A 12,178-nucleotide genomic window follows, 5' to 3' on the forward strand; every position below is an offset into this window, starting at 1 on the left:
AAAATGTCAGACAAATTTTTTCCACATTGCTCATATATTTTGCAAATCACATTTATTAAATATCTTCACTTTCCCTACTGAAAGGTACCAAAATTTCCATATAATCTAAAGTCTCTTTAAAGTTTCTTCATTTCGTTCTACTGATATATATCCTCCATTCATGAGTCCAACACATGTTAATTAGAGTAACATTGTAATGTTTTAAAATCTGATCGGCAAGTCCTCCATTTTTACTTCCGTTTAGCTATTCATTTATGTGTATTTTTTTATTTCTTTTTGCTCTCCCACTTTTGTGAGTAAATTAAATGGAAATTTTTTTTTTTTTTACAATCTCTAAATAGGTATGGCTGCTATACAGAAAAGCCACTGAATATTATTTGTTTGAGACTGGTTAGTTTAATACACTGCTCATTAGTTTTATTAAAATTTCAATTAACTCTCTTGGACTTCTCAGATATGGTAGTCATCTCAGATAAAAATAATGACAATTATGATCTTTTTTTTAATATTTATATGCACTGTATTTTTGTCTGTCTTACTACATGGGCTAGAATTTATAGAAAAATGCTAAACAGTGTTGAGGTTTGACATCTTGATTCTCCTTTTTATGACCATCAATATAATGTGTTACCTGTTAACTGTATGCCCAGAACATCTCCTATTCTTAATTTGAAATAGATGTTATATCTTTCAAATATATTTTGGCATTCAAGGTGAGAGCCTTTTTCCTTTTATTAAATTGATAAATTTTATTACTGGATCCTCTAACATTTAATTATTCTTGAATAAGAAAAAATTTACTAAATTTATATTCATAAGATATAAAAAGTACATTATTGCTTTATACATGTATGGCATATTTCTCTTTGGGACTGCCTGTCCCTTGTCCCTCTGTATGTCTGCCCCTTGCTTTTTCCCTTCTTGTGTTTCTCTTTCTCCAGCATGCTCACTTGACTCCAGGCACCTCAGCCACGTCCCCTCCCTTCCTCTTATTTTAACAGAAATGTGACGGAGATTCTGCCAGTTTTACATTCAAACATTCAAATCCTAACCCTTCTCTTGGAACACAGTGAGCCAAGGTTCTTGAGTTAGCTTAAACAAGGGAGACAACGGATGATTTCACTACTAAGAGAAGCTGAATGGGTAAATTTAAATTAAGATAGTGTATTAAGTGTCACCTGTAAACCAATATGTCATTTCCTAAACAGAGTTACCAGTCTGCCTTTCTCTATAAAAAATTTTAAATCCATGGCAGAAATGGCCTGGCAAAAGCAAAATGGTACACTGAGTGTCTATGCCTTGAACACAAGATCTGAATCCTCTTGTAATGTGTTCTGGATCACCCTGAGTTGTAATCTAGCAGAGAGACACCCCCTTACTTGCAGTCATTTCTCTGTATTCTTCTTTGGGTCTGCTCTCTCAATTACATGTGAATCTTCTAAGACACACGTTAGGGTTTCTAACTCTGGCTCTTGCCTCTGCCTGGAAGGCCCTTCCCCATACATCCACGTGGCCCTCTACTTCGCTTCATCAAGTCTTTGTCCAAATTTTACCTTCTCAGGAAAGCCATTCTTAACCACCTTACTTAAATTTGTAACTCTTCTACCCTGACCCCGCTTACCCCACTCATGTTTTCTCCGCAGCACTCATCTCCTAATACCATGCAGTTCATTTTTTGTTATTGTTATTGCTAGAACACGGCTTTTTTAAGGTAGTGACTTTTTTCTGTCCTCCTTTGTTTCCTGATTTATCTCCAGGGTCCAGAATAGTGCCTGACTCACTGCAGTTTCTCAATACATACTTTTGAATAAATGAATGGTTTTTATTTACTATAGCAATTTGGGATAGTTCTGTGTCTTCTAATTAAAATCTAACCATAGCTTTTAGTAATCCCAAGTAAAAGATACTTCATTTTAACATGATATAACCTGGCCTTTCAACAGTTACCTCTGGGCTCAATCACACTTTTTATCTGACATTTCCCAGACACAGTGGATGGAGAATAAGAGGCCAGGGCAACAATGGCGTTCCTAAAAGCACGCAAACCCCAAGTTCTTTCAACGTTTTTTTCTTTGAATCAAAAAGGCTGGATGGTAACAGGGCACTGATCTAAGAGCACACCAAATATCAGGGGAAACGTGATGCAAGGGGGAAAACTGGATTTATCAGAACTCCTCTCACGGTGACTATGGCACATAACCTGCTAAGCTGCCGAGGGCTGGGCACGGCCACACGTGCAGGGCTCTCCATCCAGACTGGCTGCCTGGGGCCAAGGCCACCTCGGTCCCCTGGTGCTTGTGTAACCTAGGGCAGGCTTCTGCACATTTCCACATTTGAAAAATGGAGGCTGGTGGGAGCTTTCAATGAGATAGAAAATGCTTAAAAGGGTTTCGGGCACACACACAGGAGTGCGCTAACAGTGACCACCATGGTTTTCATCACGTGGCTGGACGTACTTATGTGATTACTGTTACCATTCTAACGAAGGTGGATCAGACAGCACGCACACACTGAGAATCACAGCCCAACTGCTTGAGGTGACAGAGGAAATGCTGAGTGCGGTCAGCTAAACCTCGAATTTTCTGCTCACAAAGGCTCATATTGTCATTAAATAAAATAGTAAATATTTAAAGAGCGTTAGGTGGAGTGGGTCTCGAGTTCTCAGTCCACCTAGGGTGCTCATATATCTCAGCGGGTCTCTGCTTTTATGTATTTTAAGAGTCTTTTGTTTCACCTTCCATATAAGCAAGGCTCCTTAAGAAGGGGTCCTTAACCCTCCCTCATTCGCCTTCCCTACCACCCCGTTGCATCATTTTCCCACAAGGGAAAATCAGCGTCAGATTTCTGCTCGCAGCAGTGACCAGGGGTCAGGCATCCGAGGAGGCTGTGAAGTTCTGGACTCCCCTCATTTCTCGAGGGAGCTATACACCCCAGCACACAGTGCAGACTAGGAGCTGGAGGTGGGCGGTGGCGAGGCCTACGTGAGTCTGGTCTCAAGATGCTGGGCCCCGAAGCCTCCCAGTAGGCAGGTGGGATGGGGCACCAGGACGCAGCAGTGGCAGCATGGCCCCTGAGCAACACTCACGATGTGGGGAGACTGTCGGCTCATCCCGATCACGGTCCGGTTGATCCTTCGCAGCAGCCGTTCCATTATCCGCTGTATGTGCGCATCCATGGGGCCCTGGGGGCGGGGGGGGGACACAGGAATGCACTCCACATCTTCAGACTCAGCTTCACCTTTCTTAAGGAAACCTTGGACTGAGGAGTTGCACCTTTAACTCTTATTCTGGTTCTTCCCCACAAAGCAACTGCTTGTCCAAAGGGGGAAATGCTTTCATAGCATGACATATAATGTTATTAAGGAATCTGTTGAAAATAATTGGTTCCAACATTTAAAAGAGGAATGTGCAGATGTGGGGAAGGAATGCCTCCCTGATGAACCAGATCATCTGGTCTCACTGAGAGCTCACCGTGGCCACCGACTCGACAAACAGTTTTAGGGGGCTCCCCGTTAGCACGAGGTACCCAGTCCTGACACTGAGTAGGTTGCCCTGGACAACTAGGCACATGTGTGGGAACGAAAGGCAAAAGTACAAAGTTCTTGCCACCTTCTGGGTAGGAGGAAAGAAACCAAGAAATTCAAGTCAAGGAGACTTGTTATGGACCAAACGTTTATGTTCAAAATTCCTACGTTGAAGCTCTGACGCCAAATGGGACGGTACTTGGAGATGGGGCTTTAGGAGGCAGTCAGGACGTGAAGACAGGGCCTGGACTGATGAGTTAGTGTCCTTATAAGAAGAGACACCAGAGAACACAGAGGAGGCAAGGCCATGTGAGGACATCGTGGAGCCCTGCCTAGACCAGAGTGTCCACCACCTTTTTTTCAATCTAGTAGGGCTCGGAGCTCCATTTTACCATTTTAATTACTGAGTTCGAAGAGTTACTTTTAAAAAATACTGTCGTCGTGACATGTTTGGTCACATGTACTTATTTGCTGCAAAGCACCTGGTTAGAAATCAAATTCCAATCACAAAATTCCTTGGGAAAATTGATTCTACTTGACAATGTGGCTTCTAGGAACACATGTAAGCCAAGAAGAAAAAAGGGAGGGGGAGTGACTTCTAATGAATAAATAGCAAATAAATCGCACAAATACTACGGAGGGGCTGCAGGAGCTCAGGGGAGGGGAGAGACAGGGGGGGGTAGAGAAAGCAGGGGTGTCCTGTCCTTCCACCGCTGAGGCGGGGACCGGCAGGGCTGCCGGCCTGCCCGTGTGACAAATAGCAGGAGGTGAGGCAGGCTGGTGCCAAGCTGGGCTGGATCCCGGACGGGGGGCTAAGGATTTAGCTACAGGAAAAGGTCCAGTGCTCTCCAGAGCCCTCAGCAGAACCGAATCTAAAGATACTGGCCAGAGAAAGGGCTCAGGCGAAACCAGGGGAGGTGTCTGGGCTCTGTGGGAACATGGCCATCATGGGGGCTGGCGACTCCGGTCTGTCTTCAACTGAACCCAGACTCGGGGGCAGGCTCTGACAGGCCTGGGAGCTGTGCAATCTCTAGAACACTGGCAAATCCAGGCAGTGGGGCCCTCAGGTACTTGGAGGGGAAGGAGATGAGATAAAATTAACAAACCAACCAACCAACCAACCCACAAAAATAACACATCACTTCCACTAGGCTCCAGAAGGAAGAATCAGTGTCAGAGAGAGTAAAAAACTGAGACCCTCTCAGAAGCTCAGGAGTATCTACAAGAGTACTGACAGGTACCAAAGGTAGAAGAGGATAGAGGTTTCTATGAAACAAGTCCAAACAGGGCTCTGGTTCTGGAAAGTCTCATTGGGGTTTTTAGTGATGGGCAAACTGGGCAAACTGGAAACACCAGCTGGGAGCAGCCCCAGCTGCAGGTGGACCTCCCTGGACCCAGATCCGCAAGGCGGGCTCGAGCCAGGAGAAGCCCCTCTAACCACCTCTGATGCAGGGGGCAGCCGGCCCCAGCGCCCCTGGGACCACGCTGCCCGGGGTCTCTCCCGTCCGCGGCCGTGGGACCAGCGTATGCCGTGCTCTGCAGCAGCGACGCCACGACTCACCACATCCTTCCGGTCCAGCACTTCCAGGATGCAGCTCAGAAGCTGCGAGCTGGCCTCGTGGTCAGGCCTGCTGGAGTTGTCAGTCTAACTGGCCGCTGAGCTGGTCTGTCAGCAGTGGCAAGAGCACGTCTCTGCACTCTGGGGGAGAAAACGCGGCCAGCTCACCGCCCGAACGGCCCTGGCTCCTTCCTGCCGCCCTCCCTCTGCCTGTTCCCGCAGTCCCCCCGCAGGGGCTCCCCCGGCCACCGACGAGCATGTGGGTTCAGGCCAGGAACCTCAGCCCTGCACCCTGATCTTAAAAACAAACAAACAAAACACTCCAAAAATTACACCTATCACAGGTATGTGCAGCCAAAGGTCGAAAGTATTTAACAATTCCTTTAGCTTTCAAAAAAAAAAGTGCCAACTTGATCTTTGCAAGCTAAGTCATATGAAACCAATAAACTAAGGAAGTTAAATTGCTGTAGTTTTTTTGAAATTTTCCACCTAAGGGAGAAAAGCTACTCTAAAATTCCTACAAATCCTGAGCTTTATCAGCACATCGCAGTGTGTTTCACACCCTGTTCCAGTCTTCGCAGGCACGAGGGCTTCATAAAGTAAGTCACCGCCTTTCTGCTCTGTCTTCCTCCCGGCATCTTCACGAATATAAAATGTTATTCCAATGAGTCCGGGATTCTGGGCACTAACAGAAATGACTGTGAATGGTGACAGTACTTCCTCTAATGGAAGCATCCAGTGCAGGCTTGCTCTTCTGCTCTGACACCTCATCTTTATTTTAATCTTCAGGTATGCCTTCTGCATCCTCAGAGGCAGAGATGATCACAGCACATTAAGAGATGTACTAACATTAGGTTTTCTACTTAAGAGCACCCACGAGCTTTCTGCACTGCCTCCATCCGCGTCCTTGTGCCAGCTAAAACGCACAGGATCAGAAAACACCAGCACCGAAAGAGGCTGCTGGTTCAGTCTAGTTCAAGTCCGTCCTTCCATGGAGACAAAAGCTGAGACTTAGAGAAAAATCTCTCATTTGTCTAAAGTTACTGTAACTAGCCAAGGGCAAGGTCAGGAGGGTTCTCCCACCAACCACCCACACAGCCTTTCCTATTTCTGGGGAGTCCTGCTGGTCCTCAGACCCGCCAGCAAATACATGCAGCATGAGTCATCCTCCGGGATCCCCGGACCTGGTGGTGGCTTCAAAGGAAGCTCCCGCAGCTGCCCCACCCAAGCGAGCCTGGGGTTGACTGGGGAAAGACCAGATACTGGACCTCCTTCCCCATGCCAACTTTGGGACAGGAACAGAGATTTACACTTGGTGGCTACGCGCTTGACTCTAGTTACAAAATGAAGAGTATTTTATCAGGGTCGAGTTTTCTCCCCTCCATCCCTCCCTCCCCTCCCAGCAGTATGCTGGTAATCCGGCTCCCCCACCAGACCCCACAAAAACCTCTCTGATTCATAGCAATAGCCAGTTTCCGTGGTGTAAGGATTTCCACCACGAGCAATTTTCAGCTACTAACGTGACTTGACCGTGACGGAGTCGAGGAGAGAGGCGCACAGCAGATCTGCTGAGCCAGCACCAGTGGCGCCGCACACACCGCTGCCCCACTGCATGTCTGCATCGCTGCCCCGCTGTATCCCTGTCTCTATCCCCCAGCCCCTATTTTTGAGGTTATGCAATAAGAATAAGTCAAAAGAGATGCATTTGTTTAAAAGGACCATCTTTCCTGCTTGCCTGTTACTCTCCAGGGTTCCAATTTTGAAGACAAAGTTTTCTAACGAATGAAAACACTTGATTCTTCGAATTAAAGATTAAAGAACACAGATTTTGCTCTTTGAGGAACTATGGGCAATACTGAACTGATTTTGCCTTCTCCTTAAAACTGGCTTTCCAGGAGGTCCTTAAGTACCAATAAATGACTGGCAAGGACATTACTGACATTAAAAAAAAAAAAAGGGAGCATTGGCTGAAAAAGACGCAAGACTGGAATTTCCGCAGTGTTTGGTGGAGACTCACCCGACTGCCGAAAAAGACTGCTCTCTACTATCTTGGTCATGCAGTTCAGTTTCTGGCGAACTAACTGGTTGTCAGGGATGCTCTGAATGAACTTGCAGAAGAGCATGCTGAAAGAGAAACCCCGGGGGTTAGTGTTCTCATTCTGCCCAGTCGAAGGCAGCATTGCACACCTCCCCTCTGCTGTGAAGTTGATTTGGGCATGGAGAGGTTTACCTGGAGTTTGCTCCCCAACGACCTGAGAGTCTGTCTAGGGAAGGGGAGGGGGGAAGGGGGAAGGGGAAGGTGGGGGAACAGGAAGGCTGTGTTCCCTGCTCACTCCAGGGCTCAGCCTGGGAGCAGAGTGGGCTTAAATTGCCAAAGTTCAGTCAGTTCCATCACTGCTTTGCAGACCCTGCTCTCACACTCAATTTCCGCACAATCCTTTTCCAGCTCACTCCACCCTGTGTCAATCACCATCTGACTTTGCATTCCTGGGGTACTTAGGTACAGGGCCGGAAGCACATGATTATGCACATTTTTCTGTAGGTAATTGTACGTCTGTGTGTTTTGTTTCCCTGGAGACAGTGCAGACCTCTCTCAGGGGCCGGCTTTGTGTCTTTGACATCTTTACCCAGAACTGAGTACAAACATGTAAGCAGTCACCACGTGTGAGAAACACAGCACGGGCTGCGGCCCGAGCCCAGCAGGGGAGCTGCTTCTCTGTTCAAGTCAGGAAACAAGGGTTTGGGGCTCTTTACCTGAGCTCAACAGGATCGAACACAAGTTTGACATCATTTATTATGCTCGGAAGGTACTTCAGGGCTGCCCCCTGTAAGAAAAACACCAAAGGCAAGCTCAGGGCAGAATCCACTGCTCGATCCCAAAGAAACGACAGATGCTGGGATCTTAAACAGTAAACTGGACACAGACGCTCTCGCGATGAAGAAGACAGCTAATGTTGCTAAACACGATCTCCCAAGATCATTTCCCCGAAAAGTCAGGAGTCAAGGCTTTCTGTCTTTACTACCAACAATCACTGTCCATTTGGAATTCATTTTTCTATCCAAGGAGGTAATTGAAAACTTGACGTTTCCCTCACAAAGTTGCCATCGTGAGCAAAAAAATAAAGTTCAGATTTGAGTCTTTAGGGATAACAGATCTACACTTAAAAAAACTGATGATGGTGATTCTGGGAGGCTGGGAAGAATGGGAGACCTAAGGATAAAACCTGTTCCCTGAAGAATCATCAGTATCGCTTGGCTGAATTCACAGGGGCCACAAAAGCATCCAAGGGACGTCTGAAAGGGTAGCTTGTCTTTGGCAAATCGACATTTGCAAATATAAATGCTCATAAAAGTTAAAACGCAAGGATTTCCTTTCTATAAGTCATTCTAACATTAACAAGCTTTCTGGGAACTAACTTTCATTTTTTTTTTTATCTCCCACCACGGCCAGTTCTCCGTTGTCCCAGAACAGCCTCCCCACCAACATAGGAGCTACCCAAGCTGACCTTGATCTTGACAGCTTCCTCCAGGGGCCTGTCCATCAGCGTATTGAAAGCGATAAATAACTGGCGGATTGAATTACTAAATTCATCTCCATCTTCGCTTTGGCCATAAAATCTTAACAGGAAAAGGAGAAAAGCAGTCAGATTTTCCATCTTTAAAAGAAAAAATTTCAAATAGATTTGTTGCTGAAACGATGCTGGAGGCCCAGGGCCACCACTTCACGCTGCGCATGGAGGAGTCCCAGGATGCTCTAAGGTGGCTCAGGGAGGAGCCCGGTGGCTAGGACGCTGTCACCACCTGGGCAAAAGGAAGGGAGTGATTCATAAGTAAAGTCCTACAACAGAGCGCTCCCACTGGCCCCCAGAAGCCATCTGAAGGCCAGCCCTGGGGATGTCCTCCATCCCCGTGGCGAGTGGGCGGTTCTGACACAGAAGAGGGGACAACAGGAAGCTGCTTTGCTTCAAGTAGCAGGTGAGCCCCACCCTCCTTAGCTCATTAGCGGAACATCCAATCAGCAGGGGCCCCCTCCCCAGCTAACCTGCCTGACACCCCACTCTGGCCACATCTTCCCCTCCCAGCCTCCCTCATTCTCTTCTAATCATTCTGTCTAATCACTCTGGCACTGGAACCATTCTGCCTCCTCTGATCCAGCCCTGACCACTTGAGCTTAAGTTTCCGACAGTGGGTAGAGAAACTCCTCAACCCAGGAACGATCTGAACCCAACCCAGTCTGCAAGCCCAGTTAGTGTCACTGTATCCACTGAGCTGGCCATGCTGGCGCTGACCTCCTAGGACACAGGCCACCGTGGTCTTCACTGGTTCCTGCTTGTTTGATTAAAGTGCTCTGCTTGCCTTGAAGACCTGTCCCTCAGCTGGAAAGCTGGTTCTTTCTCAGAAGCAGAAATCAGAAGGTCTTTGTCCCGTTTCTCAGAAACACAAAAGTCCCCAAATAGTAATTTAAATGCATTTACACTGGTGGCAACTTTACCACCAACTGGTCAGAAGTAAGGATGGTTTGAACTTAGAACTTCATACACACACTCAAATGCATACGTACAGGCATGTACAGTATTTATATTAGCTTCCTCTTTTCACCTACACCTTATGTGGTACTCAGGGAATCTGAGCTCCTCTGAGATGATGATTCAATCAGAGAGCAGGTAATTCTCAACTCAAGCACCCTGCAGAACCATAAAAGAACTTCATTCGCAATTTTGTCCACAAAGTGCATCAAAATTAACACACCTCAAATGGAACTCACTTGATTTCTTGTTCATCTTTAAATCGTCCAAGTCTCGGCAAACAGCACTCCAAGCCTAGAAGTCATCTTCCCTTTCTCTCGCTCCCCCACCAAATCTAACAGCAAGTCCTATGACCTCTTCCCCCTACATCAGTCCACTCTGCACCTCAGTGGAGACAGAGTCACTGCATCTCACATTTGAACTATAACAGCCTATTAAGTGGTCACCCAGGTTTCACTCTTAACCCCTGATAACTCATTTTCCACCCAAGAGATGAGATGATCATTTAAGCTGTAAGCCAGACAGCATTGCTTCTCTAACTGAAGTCCTTCAGTGGCTTCCCATTACACCTGGATTGAAACCCAGACTCCGTACTATGGCCTAGGAGAGCCCCCATCATGTGCCATGGCCCCCAGGCCCTGTCCTACCATTCCTGACCACCATGCCTGCAGCAACACCAGCTTCTCTTAATTCCTCCCAAATGCCCTCAGTGCCCCTACAGGACCCTTGCCTTAGCAATTCCTGCTCCCCATAGTTCTCTTCCGAGAACTTCAGAGGCCACCTCCTCGTCTTTCAGTCTCTACTTCAGGGCCAGCTCCCAGAGAGGTCTCTCCCACCGTCTCCCCTGGCCAATGTCACATCAGCACCTCCCCTCCCAGCCCTCATCCATCTGAAATGGTCTTATGGGTTTCTTTCTTTATCAACTGCCTCCTTGGCCTTGATGTAACCCACAAGCACCATCAGAGCAGGAACCTGCTCTCATTGGCTGCTAGGTTCCCAGCACCCAGAGCCCTACTAGGTACCCTATGTCTGTGACTTTAAAAAAGGGAACTAGTGTGACACTGAGGGATTAAGATCAAGGTTCTTGATGTTCTACTGTGTCTATCAAATCCAAGCAATCGGAGAATGCAGATTGCGACTCTCTTTCCCAGATCAAGCTCTTCTAGTTAATTTCATGGGTTAATTAACCTGGCTCTTCCCTTGTTACCATGTAATCTGACGCTGAAAACAGTGGCCCAGATGAATGCAACATTATGAACCGTCAAAGAGCTAGTGAATCATTAATGGAAAATATTGTAAAATGTCATCAATTAAGGTTTTCTGTTTATGTTTCTATGAGGATTTTTATTGCTGGACATCGGGGCTTGCTATACAAACTTTAAGGCTAAGAGAATGTTAGGACACCCTAACTGAATATGCAAAAATTCAACATAACTACAAAATACGAGGAACTCACTATAGGAGACCATTTGAAGAGGAGAGACTACAGAAACTGCGTATGACCTGTGCTGGGCAAACACTGCTTGCTTCTACTAGGGAAGGAGTTGTTGTTCAACCAGCTCAAATGTTAAGTCATTAAGCACGTTGAAAACCTATAAAAATGTACAAATTCATTGCAGAAACTTAAAAAAATGCAGGAAGAATAAAATGAAAACCTATGCAAAACTCTCTTACCTACAGTTTTACTCCTATTAAAATTTTAGCATCTTATCTACCAGCTTCCAGACCTATAATATCATATCACACTGGTGTCTTCTAAGACCTGGTTTTATTATTTAAGAACCTATCACGGTTATCTTGCCTCATTAACATACCCTACAATGGAAAGGGCTGAATATACACACTTTAACTTTCACCTCTGTTCATACCTAATTGATTTTTTTCCATTAGATAAATTTTCAGACAGGGAATTACTGGACAAATGTGATATTTTCTTTTGCTTCGTGCGTGTGTTTGCTTTTTACTCATACTGCCAACTTCTGTTGTTAAGAATTTATATTCTTATCAGCTTTAAAACACAGGGCCACTTTTTGCCCGACCTCAGCAAAGAATAAAGATTTTTCACCTTTATCGAATGTATAAGTAAAGATGCTGTGAGTGTACTGCACTTTAATAGTATAAATACATCTTTGTTTTAAAATTTATCTGACCATCTGGATTTTTCTTTTGTACATCATGTTTTTGTTTTCTACTGTTTATGGATATTTATCATGGGATTAATTAGAGCCTTTAAACAGTAAATCTATTGACCTCTGATCTATACTATATGTGGCAAGCTTTTTTCCCATGTTAATTAAGCACCTTTAATCTTATTTATGGTTTTTAAATATACAAAGTTAAAAAAATACACATGTTCAAATCACAGGCTGGAAACCCTCTTACCTAAAGTTTTACTTCTATTAACATTTTAGCATGTTATCTATTCAGTTTCTAACCCTACCTTAGAAATATATTTGAACTATTTGGAAATCCAACCATTACTGAAGGGTAGAGATGGCACTGGAATTGTGGCATTCCCAGAAAAATTATTTACTCATTCTTGATTTCTGCTGTTTTTGATAGAGCTGTTAT

The 12,178-nt window shown here is 45.5% G+C and overlaps 1 protein-coding gene across 1 annotated transcript in view; it reads right to left on the reverse strand.

The window, feature by feature from the left end:
• The window catches only part of DOCK5 (dedicator of cytokinesis 5), a 176,603-nt gene that overhangs the window by 49,374 nt on the left and 115,051 nt on the right, over positions 1 to 12,178 (reverse strand). The window contains 6 exon segments of the mRNA XM_032471059.1: positions 3,086 to 3,181; positions 5,085 to 5,165; positions 5,167 to 5,222; positions 7,099 to 7,205; positions 7,836 to 7,906; positions 8,588 to 8,699. Coding sequence (XP_032326950.1) covers positions 3,086 to 3,181; positions 5,085 to 5,165; positions 5,167 to 5,222; positions 7,099 to 7,205; positions 7,836 to 7,906; positions 8,588 to 8,699 — 523 coding nt within the window.

The sequence above is a fragment of the Camelus ferus genome, chromosome 31, assembly GCF_009834535.1.
Source record: "Camelus ferus isolate YT-003-E chromosome 31, BCGSAC_Cfer_1.0, whole genome shotgun sequence".
Classification (NCBI taxonomy): domain Eukaryota; kingdom Metazoa; phylum Chordata; class Mammalia; order Artiodactyla; family Camelidae; genus Camelus; species Camelus ferus.